Below are 20,265 nucleotides of genomic sequence, written 5' to 3'. Positions count from 1 at the left end.
CTAGCCACGCCCCGTCCGCACATTCCACGCGTTTTATTGGACGACGAATTCTGCTCCAACTCTGATTGGTCCGCCTCCATAGGTTTCCCTCAGAACTGCAAGACGCCGATATTGCATTACATTGTGGCAAAATGGCGGCTGTCATTCAGAATCCACTAAAAGCGTAAGTCATTCAAATGTTTTTTGGACAAATTGGGATGGATTATTTTGAAACTAACTCGTTTGGTTAAGCTATTTGTTCGTGCATACGAGTCCCGATCGCGAGTGCTCGGCTGCTAACGCTGTCTAATTTCATGTTGCTGTACTTCTTGCATGGCAAAGTAGCCACTGTATAGTTGTTTTATTTCCACAAGAATTTAAGGCGTCGTCTACAAACGTGACATGAGTTGAGTTCTTCATAGAATGACCCCTTCATCGCCTATATATTTTATTTTCGCCAAGCAAAGTGTCGACGCGGTCACTCTCCGCCGCTTTCAGACGAATCGAAAGGCGATTTCCTCCCCTTAAACTCGGTTGCTTTTTTGTTAAGCCACACGGCGGAATATCAAGTGACATTCCGAGAGTGCTTTCTACTTTTGCGATTTGTCGACATGTCAACTTTGGCTCGTCGGAGCGCAGACGTGGTCAAGAACCGGCGAGGGAGGAGGAGGAGGAGGCGGCATTTTGTGTTTGCATGCTTGCAGGCTAAAATCGACCCAAGTGCCAGCACAGACACTGAGGTAGAAAAACTAAAAAAGACTGCAAATTTCTGCAAAAACTACACCTGCAATCATACCCATGGTTATTCCTCCAATGCTTCATCATTCCACCTTACTACCCTTTGTTAGCGTGCATGGGTATTGCCTCAATGGTACACATAGAATCTTAAAAACCTGGTCTTGATTTCCACAGTCATCATCATTATGGTCCTCTTGCAACTAAAACAGGCGTGATCCACTGTACCTTTAAGTGGAAGTGTTTGAGAGATTATCCTGGTCCGGTCCAGGATCCTGGGCCCATCTGTCAGAGAGATGCTCCAACAGGGAGGAAGTGTTGGGCACAAGCAGGAGAACCATCTGCTTCTTCTTCAGAAAAAAAAAAAGCTGTCTCTTTTGCTTATTCCCTCCTAGCCGAAAGAATGGTGGTCCTCACCACACCTCGCCACTTTACCATTGTTGCCAGTGCATGTTTCCATCTTCCCCCCAACAGTGCATTTCCACTGATTTTGTGATTGGGAATCAAAATTCTTGCTGCACAACATATGGGATGGGTGTTGAATTTGCCAATTTACACATGCAACTATGGGGGGAGACAATCCATAAGCAGTAATTCAACATATCATTTATGGATTAGTGCAAACAGCCTGTGGCCTTGTAATGTCACGAATCATTTTATAGGGATGTATAGTTGTGTTCTGTGGGTAGCGTTAACAATGACAACCCCCACTTTACCTTTATTCCTATCGCGCAGAAAATCTCAGTTTAGTGGCCTGTGCATTCATCACTAGTTGTGCAATCCGCTCCATTTTGTTGGCAGCCGAACGGCTCAGCAGCACTTGATGGTGAGAGTTCAACAAAATCCCGTTAATACCTTCTATTTCCACAACATTTGGAGTTTCTCATAGCAAATCGGTCTTGTTTTGAAGCGACAAACTCACACTTTATGAAGTTTTCAAATGTTAAGACTAGATTTCAACACCATCATAATTGTAAATAAAAACTACTCTAAATGAACGTAAAATATAACATGTTTTTTTCATGCAAGTGAAACGTCTCACTAGTTTGAATGTGTTAGTAAATTTTAGAAAATCCCATAAAAACCGAAAAAAAATCAAGTTTTAACTTAGACGAGATGATAAAATATTTTAAGATTGTAAAAGGGTAAATATTTTAATTTTTTTTTTTAATTAAAGTATTTTCAGACTGAATTTTAACTTTATTTCTTTTAATATTATGACACACCCCATATCAAGTTGGTATTTTAAAGTAATTATTTCTTGTCTCGCCATGGTACAACAAAGTGAAAGTAAAAACTTTTTTTTTAATCAGCCATTTTAAACTTTTTGTTTCCGACTTCATTTCACACTTTAGTCAGATTTTTAATTGGTAGTGCTTGATGCAAATTGGATGTTGCTCCTGTGGACCAGTGTGATCTTTTTCTTTATTAAGCCTATTCACTTCAGGGAAATGGTTTAAAATTGAGCTGGTGAAGAGACTTTGCGATGTGTGATGTATTTGTTTTTAGTGGCAGACAATAATTAATTTAATACCTATTTTTCAATATGCAACTTAAGTCTTCCATTGGTTATTTAGTCATTTCTTTGGCTAAAATGGCATCTTATTGGGAAGACATGACATTATAGCGACTTCACCCCGTGTAACCTGTCAATCAGTTCAGCAATGAATAAAAAGACAGTTCTATATATATTTATTTAACATAGTGGAATAATATCACCTGTGTTGTTCTATTTGGAGTTTTCTTAACTGTAAAATCAATGTTTGCGGTTAACAGTTTTAATTGGAGCTGTTCCTCTTTATTGAAAGCTGATTGTTTTGTTGAGCTACTTTTATGGTGCTTTTAAAGAGGTCTATAATTTAAGACAGACTTGACATTCAAGATTATGAATGGAGAATAATCAACTGGTTATGCAGTTGTATAAAAATATTTTGTTTGCTTGTGATTCATAAATTACCCACATTCGGATAAATCCATGTTGAAAAGAGAGATTAAAGTCAAAAGAAAGCACGGATGGTTCATAACATTTTCATAGCAATTTTAGATTTGATTGTTTACTATTTAAAACCATTGGAGTAGAAAATGCCTTTTTATTTTTTTGGGATGCACAGTGTTAATATTAATTGGGGATAAAGGGAGAACAAATGCAACAATTGAGCTACCAAAAAATTCAACATTGATGTTGAACTCATTTTTTTGTGATTCATACACCGCCGTTTAATAGTGAATACAAAATATAGCTATAAATCACAAGAGTAGAAATAATGTTTCCCCTCATTTCCATTTTTTTCCAAGTTTTCTTGGTCCCCCCAAACTTTTGAATGATTGTGTATTTTGTACTCTTGTAGGTGAATGCATTACATCACTGTCATTTTTTGGCATTTTAAAAAAAAGTTTATCACATAATGAATGCTTGTTGGAGGAACAATCAACTGTTATTTTGCATGTTTACACCATCATGAGTTGCAGTTGTGCTTAAAATGTTTCAACCCCACTGCAGTGTAGTGTTTTAGTTTTTTTTTTTCTTATTCAATAATAAAATCTAATTATGACTTGTAAAATATATCCTGTTAACATACCTCCTTTGAATAAGTCTGCTCTCTGAAGTAGTACTTTGTTGTAGTAATATATGGTTGCATTTTTTTTTCATGTGGCTGTGGGAGCTGCAACTTCCTGAGAATGAGCGATACACCTTTGCAACTAAATTAAATGAGAAATTGTGACTTGTTGTCGCTTGGGTCTTGCTGAAGAGCGTTCATGCTAAAATGCAAGTGACTTACAAAATGAGCACTGACACATTGTCACATTATGAGTGCAACCATGTAACGGCAATGGACCATTGATAGCTAAGGCCCAGCGTTGACTACAAGATTCTCTTTTGTTCCATTTCATGCACACGCTAACTGCATTATTAGAAGGTTGTGTAGCACACGGCACAGGCGGAGTGAAAGGTTCATTCAACCATACCAATTTGTGACTTAGTTTTGGCACTGTCTACGGTATGGAAATGTGACAAAAAAGTAATTTGGCTGTGACAGAACCACTTCATTTAGTGGGAAAATGAAAGGTAAATCCCATGCAGCAGTGGAAATGCTTAGGATGAAGCAAATGCCGGGCAAAGTTGGACTTTAAACTTGAAACGATTTTATAAGTGCTCCTTAAATGCAGCAATTGTTGGTATTCCATAATAGTGTTGTTACTTTCAAATTCACTTCTTTAATGCATAACCATATGAAGAAACACCTTTATCTGGATATAAAATGATGTCTATATTGCAGACATTGGTCATCACACAAACAAAACTATAAAAATAAATGTTCAAAGACAACATTCAGCTTCTTGTTGATTTAGAGCCCTTTAAAAAACTGAGGTCAGTTTTAAAGTAGACTACAAAACAGTCGTTTAACCCCAAGCTTTCAGTCCAAAATATTATATATTTATGAGTAAAAGGGAAGAAGTTATCACTTCAATCTGTAGCTCAGAAAGATCTCCCACTTTATGGCTTGGGCACTTTTCTCAGAGTAGACTGCATCAACCTATAGACTTCTAACCACATATTTATTGTCTCAACTCGATTGACAGTCCGCTCCTGCCCAAAAGCATAGTCACTGAGCCTGATTAGTATCCGATGTTCAACTCAAGTGGTCTCAAGAGCTCTGCTTCCATGTGGCATGCCCTTTGAGTGCGCCTTCCAAGCTGAGTCCACTTCAGGGACCGTTTACAGCTGGTCTGCGCTTTTGTAAGCCGATATGTCATGTCGCGTTCCATCAGTAACTTGTGCTGATGTCGAGGAATGGCAGTGAAGGGCAAAGCCTGGAGTTTGATGTGTATCTGAAGGGGAACAAAATATATTGCATGGTTTCGATGCCCATTTGGTTTTTTTTTTAATTGACTGTGTAATATTAACACTCAATTGATGGTTTCTTGTTTTGTTTTTCCAAGTTCCAAGATTTGTTGTGCCCACTCTCAGTTTTCCACCTATTGCAAAAAAAATATACCCTATAATAATTGCTATTGAAATTTTTTTAAAACATGAGATTAAACATACATACACCGAGAATACTATACAAACTGATACATACCTCACCCTAAATATAAATTTTGACGATAGGCAAAATGTCTGGATCATTCGTTGTGTGCGGTCGATTGGTCGCCGGTCTTTTGATCGCCGGTCTTTTGGTCGCCAGTCTTTTGGTTGCGGTCTTTTGGTCGCCCGGACCGCGACAATGGGCGACCAAAAGACTGGCGACAAAACAAGGTAAAACAACACGGTCTACGCATCAATAAAAGCCAACAATGGCCATGAGCAGTTTCACTGAGCCGACGTGTGAGTGTATGAGTTTGTATGTACAAGCGTTGTCCCTTTAAGAAGCTACGTCTGTCAGGGTCTTAACAAGTTCTCCAACAAAAAACAATAAAAGTATGGGAAATTTGGAGCTTTTCTTTAGCCTAATAATTAATAGGGCATTAAGTATGACTAAATAGTCATTCACAGTTTGTATTTGGGGAATTTGAGCAATGATTTAAATGGTAATTATCAATAACCTTCCGGGCGACCAAAAGATCGGCAACCAAAAGACCGTGTACCATCATTCGTACATCAAATTGTGGCAGACTTTGTAATATTGCCAAATAGGGCATCCGTGGTCAAAGATTCAATGTCGTATCATAATGTTATGAAATTGGCGGTTTACACCCCAATTATAGGCTAATAATGAAAGACATTCCTCATCATGCAGATGCAGATTTAGTCAAATACTTAGTGTTTTTCCCCCCAGCTTGCCATCTTGGAATCTTAGTGTACCTGTGACTTGTTCCCAATGGCCTCACACACACTGCGCCTTTGTCCAAGTGGCAGTGTGGAAAAAGGCTTTTGTGCGGGCAGCATTCCTGACACGACTGTTCATCTGCTGCACATTGTCTCGTCAGGAGCGAGGGTTGAAGGCAGGGAAGGGGGGTGAGAGCAGGACAAGCGAGGCTTCCGCCTCCCCAGGTCCACTTAACGATGCCAGACTCGACTCGCCGCCATCGGCTCATTACTTTGCCTTCAAAATGGCTGTCGTCCTACTGTTGTAATTGAAAACACGTGGAGGCAACCCATTACGGCACGAGGATGCCATGTTGCAACTAGGACGACTGGTGGCCACGATTTGACCCGTCAGCCTCACCCGGTAGAAAAGAGGATAGAAATCGGACCTAGAATACCTTCTCTGGAGCCCCCAGCGTTTACCCTCCATCTTTGACATAGTTAAATTAGAACCTGCCCTTGTGCGTGCTTCTCGGCCGAGATTAATTAAGTAGGCTAATTACCATAGCAGGCATGTGGCAGAGATTGAGGTTTTGACTGTGAAATATCCTTCGCCATCCCACTCTGAATATTAACACGGAAACACTGAGGGACAGCCAAAGTCTCAGTGGTGCTCAGGAAAGTGGAACTAAGTCTGAGAGTCTTAACTGCTCTCTTGTCACAGCAAACACTTAATATGAGCCAGATGGGAAACGAGCCAATAACACGCATGATAAATGGTCACTTTTGTACGACAGAAGCTCTCTACCAATGTGTAATCAGCAGGGCAATTGAAACAATTTGTCATTTTTATGCTTGTCATTGGCTATTATCCTTTCAGCGGCATGATTTTTTTTCTTTTGAAATTGAAAATGCGTACTTACGGCTTATGTTGTACACTCAAGATCAGTCTTGCGTATATTTCAAGAATACATTTTTAGGTGTTAGTCTAATGACAGTCTAGGGCTTGAAGAAATTTCTGTTTTCGTCTTTGGGATTTCTAGTTTTGGGACAGTCTTTGTCCAGTTCTGAGTGGACTGATATTTTCCATGTTACAGAAAGTCTACTTGTGGTTTGACAGGTAACACACTCGTGGAGTTGATCAATTAACTCCATTGAATTTGAGACATTGATGCCACTGTACATTCACTACTTTGTTTCTGTTGCTTCATTGATTCGCACCATAATTTCTACTATGACTTTAGTGTACATTATAAAATATCTTCATTTTCCAAACCACTCCTCACAGGGATGCAGAGGGTGCTGGATCCTATCCCAGCCTACTACAGGTTTACCCTGAATTGGTGGCTAGCCATTCACAGGGCACAAGGAGAGGGACAACCATTCACGCTCACCCTCATACCTAGGAGCAATTTAGAATGTTCAACCAGCCTACCATGCATTTTTTTGGCATGTAGGAGGAGGAAACTGGAGTACCCTAAGAAAACCCAAACAGGAGGGATTGAACCCTCGATCTCAGAACTGTGAGGCTGACGCACTAACTACTCGGGCCTCCCTATAGTAATACATAAATGTGAAATACTATACTCTATTCCGTACTTGTGACCAACTTCTACTCCCCATCAGGTTGGGTGACCAATTCTATAAGGATGCCATTGAGCAGTGCCGCAGCTACAATGCCCGTCTTTGCGCTGAGCGCAGTGTCCGTCTGCCGTTCCTCGACTCGCAAACCGGCGTGGCTCAGAACAACTGCTATATCTGGATGGAACGCCATCACCGCAGCCCAGGTATGGGAACACGCACACTGCAAACATGACAGAAATGATGATTATATTTCTACAAATGTCCAATGGTTTAACAGGGATGGCGGCCGGCCAGATGTATACGTATCCGGCTCGTTGCTGGCGAAAAAAGAGACGGCTTCACACCACCAATGACCCCAACCTTGGCATTTTTGGACTCAAACTTGGTAAGTATGCTGCCTGCCAAGATGTAATATCTCTTTATCTCATCAGTGGTTTTTAAGCAGCATCTACAACAATTTCACTCAAATGACTCTGATACTTTGTATTGGAATGTTTGTACAGCAAATAAAGATGCTAGTAATTTCTCCACACAAAGTGTGGCCATATTTACCCAGCTGGGGAACTTGTTTTGTCAAGCGAACACCTAATTAGATTTACCGTAGCTGATAGCACCGCATACGGGAGCGTATAATTTAATAACAAATGTTATGGAATAATGATAGGCCTTTTCCTGGGTGTCTCTTGAGATTTTACGTTAAGATTCACCCACCAGTTAATTCGGTCTGTTTTTAAGGCCGTTTTAATCTCCTCGTGTGTCTTGCAAGCTGTTTCTTGGTTCAATTAGGTTGTGTTGTCCAAGGCTTGCAAACCCACTGGGATGTTTCACTAACATAAATGTTTAATTTGAAACCTAACTGTTTCATTTATATTTCACTGTAGAACAGTTTACCTCTGGTAAATCACAACTTGGTCCTGCGATTGAAAAGTTTTTTGATAATTGTTACAATGTGATTGATTTACCCAAGACAACACATAATGTTCTGTAGGTAATATTTACATACGTACAGTGGTACGTCGAGATACGAGCTTAATTCGTTCCGGGACTGAGCTCGTATGGCGATTTACTCGTAACTCAAATGAACGTTTCCCATTGAAATGAACTAAAAACCAATTAATTCGTTCCAACCCTCTGAAAAAAACCCCAAAACAGGATATTGGATTGGAAAAACATAATTGATTCGCTATCTATTAACAAAGTAACAAATAACTAGTGGTTTAATAGTACTAAAATGTGATTAATAGTACTAAAATTAGACTGATTTCGCTGAGGGGAAAGAGAGTGGGACAGAGAGGGAGAGGGGGGTGGAAGACTTTTTGCACGACATCGCGCTCGTAATATAACATTTTTTTTTAAAATGAACTTGGATTATGATGCAGACACACTCAAAAATAAATTTCATCTAACCTTACACTAAACTTAATTCTAATTTTGTTTTAAATTTTGATACCTTTCTTCTCCCGGGGTGGTTCTATTTGCCACGCCTCCACCCTGACTTTCATATGCAACCTATCGAGGGTTGTTTGCTTTTGTATTCCCTTCAAAATATTCAGAAAATGATGCACACAAATGTCCTCACAATAGGATAACGCACGACGACTTGCCAACGAGAAGTAGTGTATATACTCCTCGTATTAGCGATCGATCCGCCATTCGCACTGTCTAATGGGGAAAAAAAGAACACCACCTTGATCTATTGCAAAGGTATGCAAGCACATTTCAAAAGGAATTTAGAAAATAGGACTAGCCACATAGCTGCTGCTAAAGCAACGGGTGCCAGCTTGGACTCCACACAGCCTTCAAACAGTGACATAGTTGCCAACAGCGTTTCCAGATTGGTAACCTGCCCAATTGGGCTATTTTCAAAGATGGGAGAGAAATGTATTTGGCGGGTTGTTAAGTATGAGTTACATTTGATAAAATTGCCCAGTTTATGGTTTGAGCCATTGTGATTAGTTTTAACCGTCAAATTATTGGCTACACCTTAAAGATCAGATTTGTTGCTTGCTTACTGCAGAATTGTAGCAGTTTTGAACTGAAGTGACATCACTTCTTCGAATATTCTTTCTGTTGATCATTCCTTTTATTTTTTCCTTCTGTCTGCTCCCCATGGATATAGTCTTTTTGACATGATGTTCACTGGGATACAACCATGTTACAAAATGTGCGATGCCTCATAGAAAATAATGCTGGTCAGCGTAAAGCACGTGTCAAAGTGGCAGCCCGGGGGCCAAATCTGGCCCGCGGCATCACTTTGTGTGGCCAGGGAAAGTAAATCATGAGTGCCGACTTTCTGTTTTAGGATCAAATTAAAATGAAGAGTATAGATGTATATCAAATTTTCCCCCTTTTAAATCAATAATTGTAATTTTTTAATCAATTTTTTCTGTTTTTAGTTCAAAAAATCATTTTGCAAAGTCTAAGAATATATAATAATAAAAAGCTAAAATAAATATTGTTTTAGATCTATAAAAAACTGAATATTCAGGGCTTTTAATCCAGTTCTTTTAATCCATTTATAAAAAAAAAAATCTAAATATTATATTTAAAATGGTCCGGCCCACGTAAAATCAAGTTGACGTTAAAGCGGCCCGCGAACCAACCTGAGTCTGACACCCTTGGCGTAAAGTGTAGTGTTTCTTCATACATTAGCTTTGTGGATTGAGACTGACAAAAATACACTTCAGAGTGGTGTAAGGCTGTATTATGATGATATTTTCCAGAGGAGTAATGCCTTGCACGGCTATAATGTAACAAATAGTATTATTACAGTAACTCAACAGTGATAAGGCCCACAGACTAAAAGGATGTACTATTTACGTCGTGTTCAAGTTGAGCTTAGGCTTGTCCATTTCATGTTTCGTAAGTGAAAAACCAACTGGAGAGATAGCATCTGAACAGGCCTTTGTTTCCCAAACACATCTGATTGTTGCCTTTTGTTTTCCTCTGAGACCATCCCTCCTCCCCTCCGTAGCCCCCCAGCCTTCTGCCGACAACGGCGCGCTGTGTCAGGGAGAGCCCAGCGGAGGCGACACTCGCGCATTGATTGAACTTGTCATTAAGATTTCTTAGCACGTTCTGCATCTGGCCAGAGGTGGATTAGCACAAGGCAAAGTTGTGCTAAGGCGAGCGAGCTTGCTGTCGCGCTGATGGTGTGGTAGTGACTTGGGCTGCATGCACAATCAGCTCCGTGCTGCAGGCTGCTGCCGGCTCTATTTTTAGCCAACCGGCTCCCATGGGTTAGCGGCGAGGGAGGGGAGGGGAGGTGGGCCCCCGTCTCGTCTCGTCGCGGAGAGTTGAAAGTCAGACACAATGGTGAGGGGCTGCAGAGGAGTTATGTGTTTGTTCCTCACCTATGCAGCCCTCCGTTGCTTGTGCTGCAGAACGCATGTGCTTGAAGTTGGTCCTCTTCCCAAAAATACGTCAAGATTTTTTTCCCCACCGTCCCCGTAGTGAAGAGACTTTTTAAGTAAGAGGTGTTCGGTCTCCAAGCTTTTTATTCATTCTCCACCTGCCTCCTCCTACACAGTTTCTTTTGTTGGAGGCGAGATCTGCATGATGTGCTCCGCGTCCGAGCAATGCACCTCCAGGGTGCTTAACCCAGCGCAATAACAAAATGGTGCAGCATTATTGACGCCGCCTTTCCTCTGAAGAAAGACTGACTTGAAAGTGGTGGTTGCGACAGATTTTTGTTGCAGGGGAAAACTCACACAATAGCAAACAGATGCTTGAGCAAATTACTACTTGCTTTTTTTTAAGTGAAGCACAAATAAAAGATAAACATCAGACACATGCTTATTGAAAGCTGACTTGCAGAGTACAACAATGCCAGACTTCAGTGGTATGACAATGTGCAAATTAAGCTTTGTGTAAAAACTGAGTTGCAGTTTGAGTTGTTCTTCATGCTTTTTTTCCCCACCCCTCCCCTGCAGACAATGGCATCATGTCCAAGGACACGGTGCCCACCCAGAGCACAACTTTAGAAGCTCTGCTGCGTGGTGAAGGTCTAGACAAGAGAAATTCCCGGAACGATGAGGAGAGTTTGCTCGAGATACAGGTGCCTTCAGTCATAATAATCTGATGTGGTCTGCTGTAACAGCTTTACAAACATATTTTGCACTAAATAATCACCACATTGGCAGCTCTATTTTATTTGTTTTAATCTCTTTACAGCAAATAAGAAAAACTAAATTGGGCTGTGTTTGAAAATAATTGCCATTGGAAATTTTAGATTGGAAAATTGTGTTGTTTTATCCCATTCCAAATGTAAGACAAAATTCAGTATTTCAATTTTAAATCGAAGCATAAGCAGATTTGAGGTAAAGTGTCTAAAACTATATATACTATACCCTCATGGCAGAGAGTTCTGGAAGCAGATGCAGCAGAAGATGCTTTCAATGATGATGACGAATACGAGGTGGACACTCCCAAAAGGAGACACCGGGGTAAAGGAAGGGTAAGCTATTACATTACAAGTAGATACTCTAAATCAAGGGTGTCAGACTCGGGTTGGTTTGCGGGCCGCTTTAACGTCACATTGATTTTACGTGGGTCGGACCATTTTAGATATAATATTTAGATTTTTTTTAAATAAATGGATTAAAAGAACTGGATTAAAGCCCTGAATATTCAGTTTTTTATAGATCAAAAACAATGGTTTTTTTTTAGCTTTTTTCATATATTTTTAGATTTTACAAAATGATTTTTTGAACTAAAAACACAGAAAAAATTGATTAAAAAATTACAATTATTGATTTAAAAGGGGGAAAATCCGGAAATTTAATATACCTCTATACTCTTCATTTTAATTTGATCCGAAAACAGAAAGTCGGCACTCATGATTTACTTTCTCGGGCCGCACAAAATGATGCGGTGGGCCAGATTTGGCCCCTGGGCCGCCACTTTGACACCTGTGCTCTAAATATTTAGACTACATTAGCATGTGTGCCTCTGCTCCTATGTTCAAGGTATTTGACCTTGATGGGTGGTTTTGTTTGTTTTTAGGGTCGGGGTTCAGGCCGCAGAAAGGCAGATCTGGATGATGACAAGCCATATGTCTGTGACAGTAAGTGGATGTTGAGAGCCGGATCGCATCCTAAAATATTTTTTTTGAATGTGACTCGTAACTCATTAATGCTTTTATAGGTATTTTGTATTGTATTTGAAATGAACACAGAAAACCTCACACACCGTTATCAGTTGAAGTACCAACACCGACCAGTGAGGAGCATCTAGACTACATCCTGATTGGCTGTTGTTCTATTACATATACTGTACTAGCAGCTTGGCTCCATATACAATTGGAAGAAAGTGTATCAAGCCTTTGGAATTCAATGAACACGTTTATTTTCATTCTTGTTATGGCCTCCAATAACACTTAATTATTTTTTGGGGGCATTGAAATTTCAAACAAAAAATGGCCTATTATTGGTAGCATATTGTGTGACCAGCTTCAGTAACTACATGACTGCTGTTCCTTTTTAAAGAACGTTTACTCGATTTTAATTTAAAAAAAAAACTTTTATTCCTATTCAAATCTTTGCTTAAATGTATGAACCATCAAAGACAAAAAAAATCAAATTTTTCCTTCTTTTGAAGACAGATACAAGCAAAGGAATAATTCCAAATCATCAACCTCAGGTAACATGAGTTAACTACTAAGATGTTTTTTTTCAATGTAAAATGCGTGTACAATGACACACACCGTATGTGTGTTTGTGTGTTACAGTCTATGCGAAACGCTATAGGAGCCGTACGGGACTAAGCTACCACTATACCAATTCCCACTTGGCAGAGGAGGACAGATCCGGGGAGAAGAGTTCTGTGCCTTCCAGGTCTCCATCTGTGCAGCCCAGTGACAGACACAAACGTAAGTACAGTGGTACCTCGACATACGATCTTAATCCGTTCCGGGACTGAGCTCGTATGACAAGTTTCTCGTAACTCGAGGTAAAGTTTCCCATTGAAATGAATGGGAAACAAATTAATTCGTTCCAACTCTCTGAAAAAAACACCAAAAACAGGATATTGGATTGAAAAAAATGTTTTATTTCTTATAATTCGCCATATATTGACAAAGTAATAAATAACGAGTGGTTTAATAGAAATAAAGTGTTTAATCTAACTAAAATTGGGCGGATTTCGCCGAGGGGAGAGAGACGCACAAAAGGGGCGGGGGGCTTCGGTTTGATTTCAACACGACGCACTCGTAAACAGAACAAACACTCCACCCTCACGTTCGCTATCCATGGGCTGTTTGCTGTCGTACTATTCCCTTCAAAATATTCCGAAAATGATGCACACAAATGTCCTCACAATCGGAGAACGCACGACCACTTGCCAACGAGCAGCAAGCAGTCTTATCAGCGATCGCCCCGCTGCTCATGCGAGCTACAGGGGCGCTGGCTAGCGGCTCCTTTTAGCTTGTAGCATCTGTGTTTGCATCCCCTCGAACGGCGACTATGATAGAGTTTCTACCGGGGATGCTGTTGCGAGCCAGTGCCCCCGATGTTCTTATGAGCAGCCAACGAGCAGAGTCTTTTATCAGCGATCGCCCCGCTGCTCATGGTAGCTTCGGGGGCGCTGGCTAGCGGCTCCTTTTAGCTTGTAGCATCTGTGTTCGCATCCCCGGGGATGCTGTTGCGAGCACGAGTATACTTCATTACCCAGAAAGCCCTCTTTTCCCCGCGCATGGGCGTTGTGCGTTTCCTGGTCTGAATAGCTCATCCGGTGCTCGTAAATATTGTTATACGTACACGAAAGATATGCAAAAAAAAATGCCATGGCCACCTGGCTTGGTCGCATAACGAAATTTTGACCGCATCACGGGCGAATTATTCGATCGAAATTTCCCCCGTAAGACGAGCATTCCGTATGACGAACGGTCGTATGACGAGGTACCACTGTACTGTAATTTCCGCTCTTTAGAACACACCTGACTATAAGCTGCAGGTGTTTCCATCTCAATAGGGAATATTTACAGAGCGAGACATTACACAGAAATATTTGATTAATCAAAATAAGCTTTATTAACCAAATTAACATGCCAAGTTTCATCGTCTTCATCCATAAGGAGAACCAGATACCACGAGTTCTCTCATGCAATATGAAACCATAAAAACACAAAAAAAAAAAAAATAAATAAAAAAAAAAAAAACAGGTCACAACAATTACACAGAAGAAAAAATATCCACTTTACCTTGACTCCTAAGTTTGCAAGCAGACAAAGTCCTCATAGTATTTGATCAAATCAGTTATATATTTGTTGTCTATCTGTTATATATTGTTATAGCACACTTTGGCTATCCTTTCCCTTTAAATCTGTCTAACCAACCAAGCAACCATTTAAACCACCGGTGTCAAAGTGGCAGCCCGGGGGCCAAATCTATATACGTATATAGTAAGGCATAGTATAGTAAGGCTTTTTTTTCTTTAAATAAACAACATACTATATATAGTAAGGCTTTTTTCTTTAAAAAATGACATAGTATGGTAAGGCTAAGAGAGTCGGAGACTAAATCTGACTTCTGATTCTTCTCCTTCTAGTTGTTGCTGTGGTCCAGTGGCAAAAACATCGGGTCAGAACTTGAGGTGGGAATCAAGAGTGAGTTCAATTCCACTCTTTGCAATTCTTGAATTGTTTATTGAGGTAATGAAAAGGATGAATATAACTTCCAATCACTTCATTTCAGAAGTCACTGTTGTCCAGTGGAAAAGACAATGGGTCAGAACTTCAGGTGGACTCAAGTTCAAATCTGGAGTGAGTTCAATTCCACTCTTTGCAATTCTTAAATTGTTTATTGAGGTAATGAAAAGGATAAATATAACTTCCAATCACTCAATTTCAGAAGTCACTGTGGTCCAGTGGCAAAGACCACCGGTCAGAACTTCCAGATGGACTCAAGTTCAAATCTGGAGTGAGTTCAATTCCACTCTTTGCAAATCTCAAATTGTTTATTGAGGTAATGAAAAGGATAAATATAACTTCCAATCACATCTTTTCAGAAGTCACTGTGGTCCAGTGGCAAAGACAATGGGTCAGACAGTGGATTTAACTGCCATGTGGGAGACTGGGGTTCGAATCCCGCTCTCGTTTGACTAATCACTACACTAGTAGTTCTGTAAATGGGTAATCCTTTTTTCATTCAAATAAAGACTTAGTCATTTTTTTCAGCAAAACAATATTTCCGGTCAGCCTTCGGCTGACCGGAAGACAGTTGGGAGGGGGGGGTTCCTGGTGGCGTTCGACAGTCGGCCTGCGGCCGACTGCCGACGCCATACAGTCGTTGACTGGCGACACCGGGACGTGAACCCTCGACACCCACGTCGCAGGCAGGTGACTTAACCACTACACCACGAGGCGGCCCGCCTATACATGATTGGAAGTTATATTTATCCTTTTCATTACCTAAATAAACAATTTGAGAATTGCAAAGAGTGGAATTGAACTCACTCCTGATTTGAACTTGAGTCCACCTGAAGTTCTGACCCATTGTCTTTGCCACTGGACCACAGTGACTTCTGAAATTGAGTGATTGGAAGTTATATTTATCCTTTTCATTACCTCAATAAACAATTTGAGAATTGCAAAGAGTGGAATTGAACTCACTCCTGATTTGAACTTAAGTCCACCTGAAGTTCTGACCCATTGTCTTTGCCACTGGACCACAGTGACTTCTGAAATGATGTGATTGGAAGTTATATCTATCCTTTTCATTACCTCAATAAACAATTTGAGAATTGCAAAGAGTGGAATTGAACTCACTCCTGATTTGAACTTGTGTCCACCTTAAATTCAGACCCATTGTCTTTGCCAATGGACCACTGATATGAGGTGATTGGAAGTTATATTTATCCTTTTCATTACCTCAATAAACAATTTGAGAATTGCAAAGAGTGGAATCAAACTCACTTCTGATTTGAACTTGAGTCCACCTGAAGTTCTGACCCATTGTCTTTGCCACTGCACCACAGTAAAGTTGGAAGTTGTATTTATCCTTTTCATTACCTCAATAAACAATTTGACAATTGCAAAGAGTGGAATTGAACTCACTCCTGATTCCCGCCTCATGTTCTGACCCAATGATTTTGCCAATGGACCACAGCAACAACTAGAAGGTGAAGAATCAGAAGTCAGATTTATTCTCCGACTCTCTTAGCCTTACTTGCTATGTCATTTTTTAAAGAAAAAAAGCCTTACTATACTATGTCGTTTTTTAAGAAAAGAAGCCTTACTATACAATATTGTTTTTTAAGAAAAAAAGGCTTCCTCTACTATGTCGTTTTTCAAGAAAAATAGCCATGCTATACTATGTCGTTTTTTAGGAAAAAAAGCCTTACTATACTATGTCGTTTTTTAAAGGAAAAAAGCCATACTATACTATGTCGTTTTTTAGGGGGGAAAGCCATACTATACTCTGTCGTTTTTTAGGGAAAAAGTCTTCCTCTACTATGTCGTTTTTCAAGAAAAAAAGCCATGCTATACTATGTCGTTTTTTAGGGGGGAAAAGCCATACTATACTATGTCGTTTTTTAAGAAAAAAAGCCTTACTATACTATGTCGTTTTGTAAAGGAAAAAAGCCATACTATACTATGTTGTTTTTTATGGGGAAAAGCCATACTATACTATGTCGTTTTTTAGGGAAACAGCCTTCCTCTACTATGTCGTTTTGGACTTGCGAACATTTTTGGACTTAAACGCAATTTGCAGACATGTTCGTATGTACCGTTGTTCGTAAGTTGAATGTTCGTAAGTAGGGGAGCGTCTGTATACATACATATACATACACATACATACATACATACACATATATATATATATATATATATATATATATACATATATATACATATATATACAACCAACCCGAGTTCGACACCCTTGATTTAAACTGTTCTTATCTAACGGCATCAAGCATCATATGGAGCCTTCTTCCATCCTTTGAGTGCTGAAAAATAAAAAATAAAAACAATCTATATTAATCTTTACGTCCACATATTCTCTGGTTTTCCACAAGAAACCAATAAGGGGTAGTGTTATTGACAGTCACTACCTAAATATCTGCTGATAGTTTTTTGTTTATGTAAACACTTTTGTCAACAAGTGTTTACATTTTTATCAGGTCCAAAGGCTCCAATCGGGAATAGGATTCCAACCAGATACTGTGAAAAATGTCAGAATGCCAAGGAAAAGAAGCCCTGCACAATCTGCCAATGCACAAGTGAGCTGGAGCATTTTTTGGTTTTTATTATTATTTGGTTGTTTTATGATGATTTCAAAATAAGAGCATGCATTATTTTCCTCGGCGGTTAGCTTATTTAACTTCCCTTTTGTATCTTTCGGACTCACTCTCCTCCATTTTGTCCTACGAGCCAGCTGATGGCGGCGAGGAGAAGGAGGACGGCGGTGGTGGCGGCCACGTAGGTGGCGCCGAGGAGCTCTTCGCCACCACGTCTGAAAGTGATGCCTCCACCTTTCACGGCTTTGAGGACGACGAGTTGGAAGAGTCCGTCGCTAACGGCAACGGATTTACCAGCCGTCACAGATAGACGTGAGCCGTTGGGCTCTAAACATGGAAAAAAAAAACTAAAAACAACAAAAACATCTGGATTCATCTCTAGCAAAATCTGCTGCTTCTCTTTTTTTTTTTTTTTAAACTTTTTTTGCAGAAAGCACAATGTGATCGCTTCAGGACAAAAAAATGTTGCATTTTTATCTACTGGACATTAATTTATGAACATTTATTTATAAATATATCTATAAATGAAGTCAACTAATGACTTGGAAAACTGAAGTCCCCCCTTTGGAGCAGAAGGAGCATAATATTGTCTGAACAAATAACAAAAACAACACACTGGATCAATCATGACATTGAACAAAGTAAGCTTTTATTGCTTGGAGGTTTTTGAACAACATTTAGTTGCATCGTTACGAAGGATTCGGATATGACCTTGTTGTGCTCCCACTTGGATTATATTCATTTTCAAACATGAAGAACCTAATGATTGGACTATGGCAACCCATTGGAAGATGTTGGAGTTTATTTTTCTTTATCACAATCAGCTTAGTCAGTAAAAGGTAAGCAGATACAATGGCAACAATTAAATTGTTACAAAGCCATAACTGCATTCAATTTAAAATTAAGTTGCCACCATCTTGACATCTGAAATCCATTTCTGTTGAGCATGAATCACTTGAATCTTTGCTTTTTTGGCATTTTTGTTGCCTTAACTCCACTTTTCTGTCTCATAGGAACTCTCAGCACAGGAGCAGCTGATCTACCAAGCCTTTATGAATTTGGGCCATGCATACCCGATGAGGAGCAGATATTTGGACGCCTGTCACCTTTTTGGGCCCTGTAACTTCCATTGATGCTCCCCTGACTATGTGAAGAACTGATTTCCTTAGGGAGGGGTGGCGGCAGAGGAATTTGTATCAGAGCCACCTTCATTGAGAACTCTAGCAAGATTACCCAAAGTCTTGAGACTCGTTGAGGCCTGAACGTGGCCCTTCCCTTCTTGCCCATCCACTCGTGCCGTGCGAGCACGTGCCCTTTGTGTGATCCGATGTGACACGAAGACGTCATTACCCTCATCACTGTGCCAGCCTGCCGCTCTGCAACGCAAACCAGCTCTGACAGCCATAACCCCCCCCTCTTTCAACCTGATTGGACCAGTGACCCCTCCACCAACTCCCAGCCATTGGCATTTAAGTCCACCACTGCTACAAGCAGACCTCTGAACCTTTGTTTTTCGCTTGACTTGAATTTGACCATGCTTCCTCGTGCCGTTCGTACCGCTTCTTACGATTACCTCTGGCCGGAAAACTACTCAGGCATCCTTCATTTATGCTTTGCCAGCGATTGTTCGGTTTCTCGTTACGGCCTGGCATCATGTGATTGTATGAGCTGGCGCAGAGGGGCTGTAATGGGTCCCATGATGAGTGGGTCACACTACCAGGAACGCTGCTGAAACACTGCAATAATTCAGTTTTGTATGTGTGCGAGTGTGAGTGGAAAGAAGGCTGAGGAGTGTACTCTTAACATTGAAGGTATGAAAAAGGATGGGCATTTGCTTGGAGTTATTTGGCTGCCATTGACGATGTACAGGGTGTTCCCAAATTTTTGACCCCATTTCGCAAGCCAATAATTTTACGGATTTCGTTGTGTAGAAAGTTTTTGCGTGTAACGTTTGGCATTTCTATCTTTTCAGGCTGAGAAATGCCATTTATTTTGAAGGAAAGCAGACAAAGCATCAACTACAAAACAAATTAGCTCAAATGGGAGAGCAGTTGTCACTTGTCGTCTGGAATCTTGAAGTGCAGTAGTGGCACTGTGCTGTGGCAAGGTAGGGAGGTGTGTTGGGCACTTAGCTCAATTGGGAACGCGACTGCTCGCCAAGCAAAGCAAAGTCGGTTCGAAACCGGCGGTAGTCACTTGTCGGGTGGAATCTTCTAGTGAAGAAGTGACACCATGCTGTGGCAAAGTAGGGAGGTGGGTTGGGCATTTAGCTCAATTGGGAGAGAGACTGCTCGCCCTGCTGAAGGAAAGTCGGTTCGAAACTGGCAGTTGTCACTCGTCAGCTCAAATCTTGTGGAAAAAGTAGGACTAATTTGAACTAGGAGGCTAGCAGCAAATAATTTGGTCATCTTCAATGGCTGCCAATGATCAATGAAATAATGCCCATCCTGAATTGAACTCGTGTTGAGCTTAAGCATCATCTCTTCCCTCAGGGACCCTCTTGCCAGTTATTTTCCTTGCAATTTCAGCCATCATGCACAAGCTGCTTCGTCAGCTATCTTGTCCGAAAAGGCTAAAGCTTGGCGCAAGACCTCAATAGTAAACCCTGAATGCAAAAGTCATCTTTACCTTGACAAAAACACGGCAGTAGACCCACCACCAACATGACGTTTCCCGGCGCTGTGTGAAGGGCAGTGATGGAACTGTTTGTGTGATCATGTTGGGAATGGAGCCAAGAGGTGAAATGGACTCAACACCGGGTGCTCGTTTCATCTTCTGCTGTACATACATGTCAAAATGGACAGAATGAAGTTCTTTGTTAAACTATTTTTATTCTACAAAAATAAAAAAAGGTTAAAAGTGTGTTTATATGATTTGATTGAAAGAGGAAGAGCATAATGGTTATGAAGCAAGGTGTCAAACTGTTTTCCAATAGAGTTCTAAACTAGAGTTTAAGTTGCAAAGGGGTTTTATAATTAGAG

The 20,265-nt window shown here is 40.4% G+C and overlaps 1 protein-coding gene across 5 annotated transcripts; it reads left to right on the top strand.

The window, feature by feature from the left end:
• The first annotated feature begins 17 nt into the window (after positions 1-17).
• LOC144089390 (zinc finger protein DPF3-like) lies at positions 18-20,148 on the top strand. 5 transcript variants are annotated; one of them, XM_077620160.1, is made up of 11 exons: positions 18-163; positions 7,088-7,248; positions 7,323-7,430; positions 10,978-11,102; positions 11,406-11,501; positions 12,050-12,110; positions 12,644-12,685; positions 12,774-12,914; positions 17,168-17,266; positions 17,422-18,123; positions 18,298-20,148. In XM_077620160.1, exons 1-10 carry the CDS (start codon positions 132-134, stop codon positions 17,592-17,594), a joined length of 1,038 nt encoding a protein of 345 aa, XP_077476286.1. In that variant the 5' UTR covers positions 18-131; the 3' UTR covers positions 17,595-18,123; positions 18,298-20,148. The 5 variants fall into 5 exon arrangements, with proteins under 5 accessions (XP_077476286.1, XP_077476285.1, XP_077476289.1 ...); XM_077620159.1 differs by having other exon boundaries at positions 17,150-17,266; XM_077620163.1 differs by lacking the exon at positions 18,298-20,148 and having other exon boundaries at positions 17,418-17,564.
• Positions 20,149-20,265: the final 117 nt, after the last annotated feature.

The sequence above is a fragment of the Stigmatopora argus genome, chromosome 15, assembly GCF_051989625.1.
Source record: "Stigmatopora argus isolate UIUO_Sarg chromosome 15, RoL_Sarg_1.0, whole genome shotgun sequence".
Taxonomy (NCBI): Eukaryota; Metazoa; Chordata; class Actinopteri; order Syngnathiformes; family Syngnathidae; genus Stigmatopora; species Stigmatopora argus.
The sequence above is the reverse complement of the archived record's forward strand: the minus strand, read 5'-3'. Positions and strand labels throughout refer to the sequence as shown.

What these genes read in the sequence shown, in the direction of transcription:
- LOC144089390 (XM_077620159.1), top strand. Translation starts at nt 132, where the DNA reads ATGGCGGCTGTCATTCAGAATCCACTAAAAGC. An exon ending in CAAGCCATATGTCTGTGACA is followed by an intron (nt 12,111 to 12,643) that starts GTAAGTGGATGT and finishes CTTCTTTTGAAG; the next exon opens with ACAGATACAAGCAAAGGAAT. An exon ending in CACAATCTGCCAATGCACAA is followed by an intron (nt 17,267 to 17,421) that starts GTGAGCTGGAGC and finishes CCTACGAGCCAG; the next exon opens with CTGATGGCGGCGAGGAGAAG.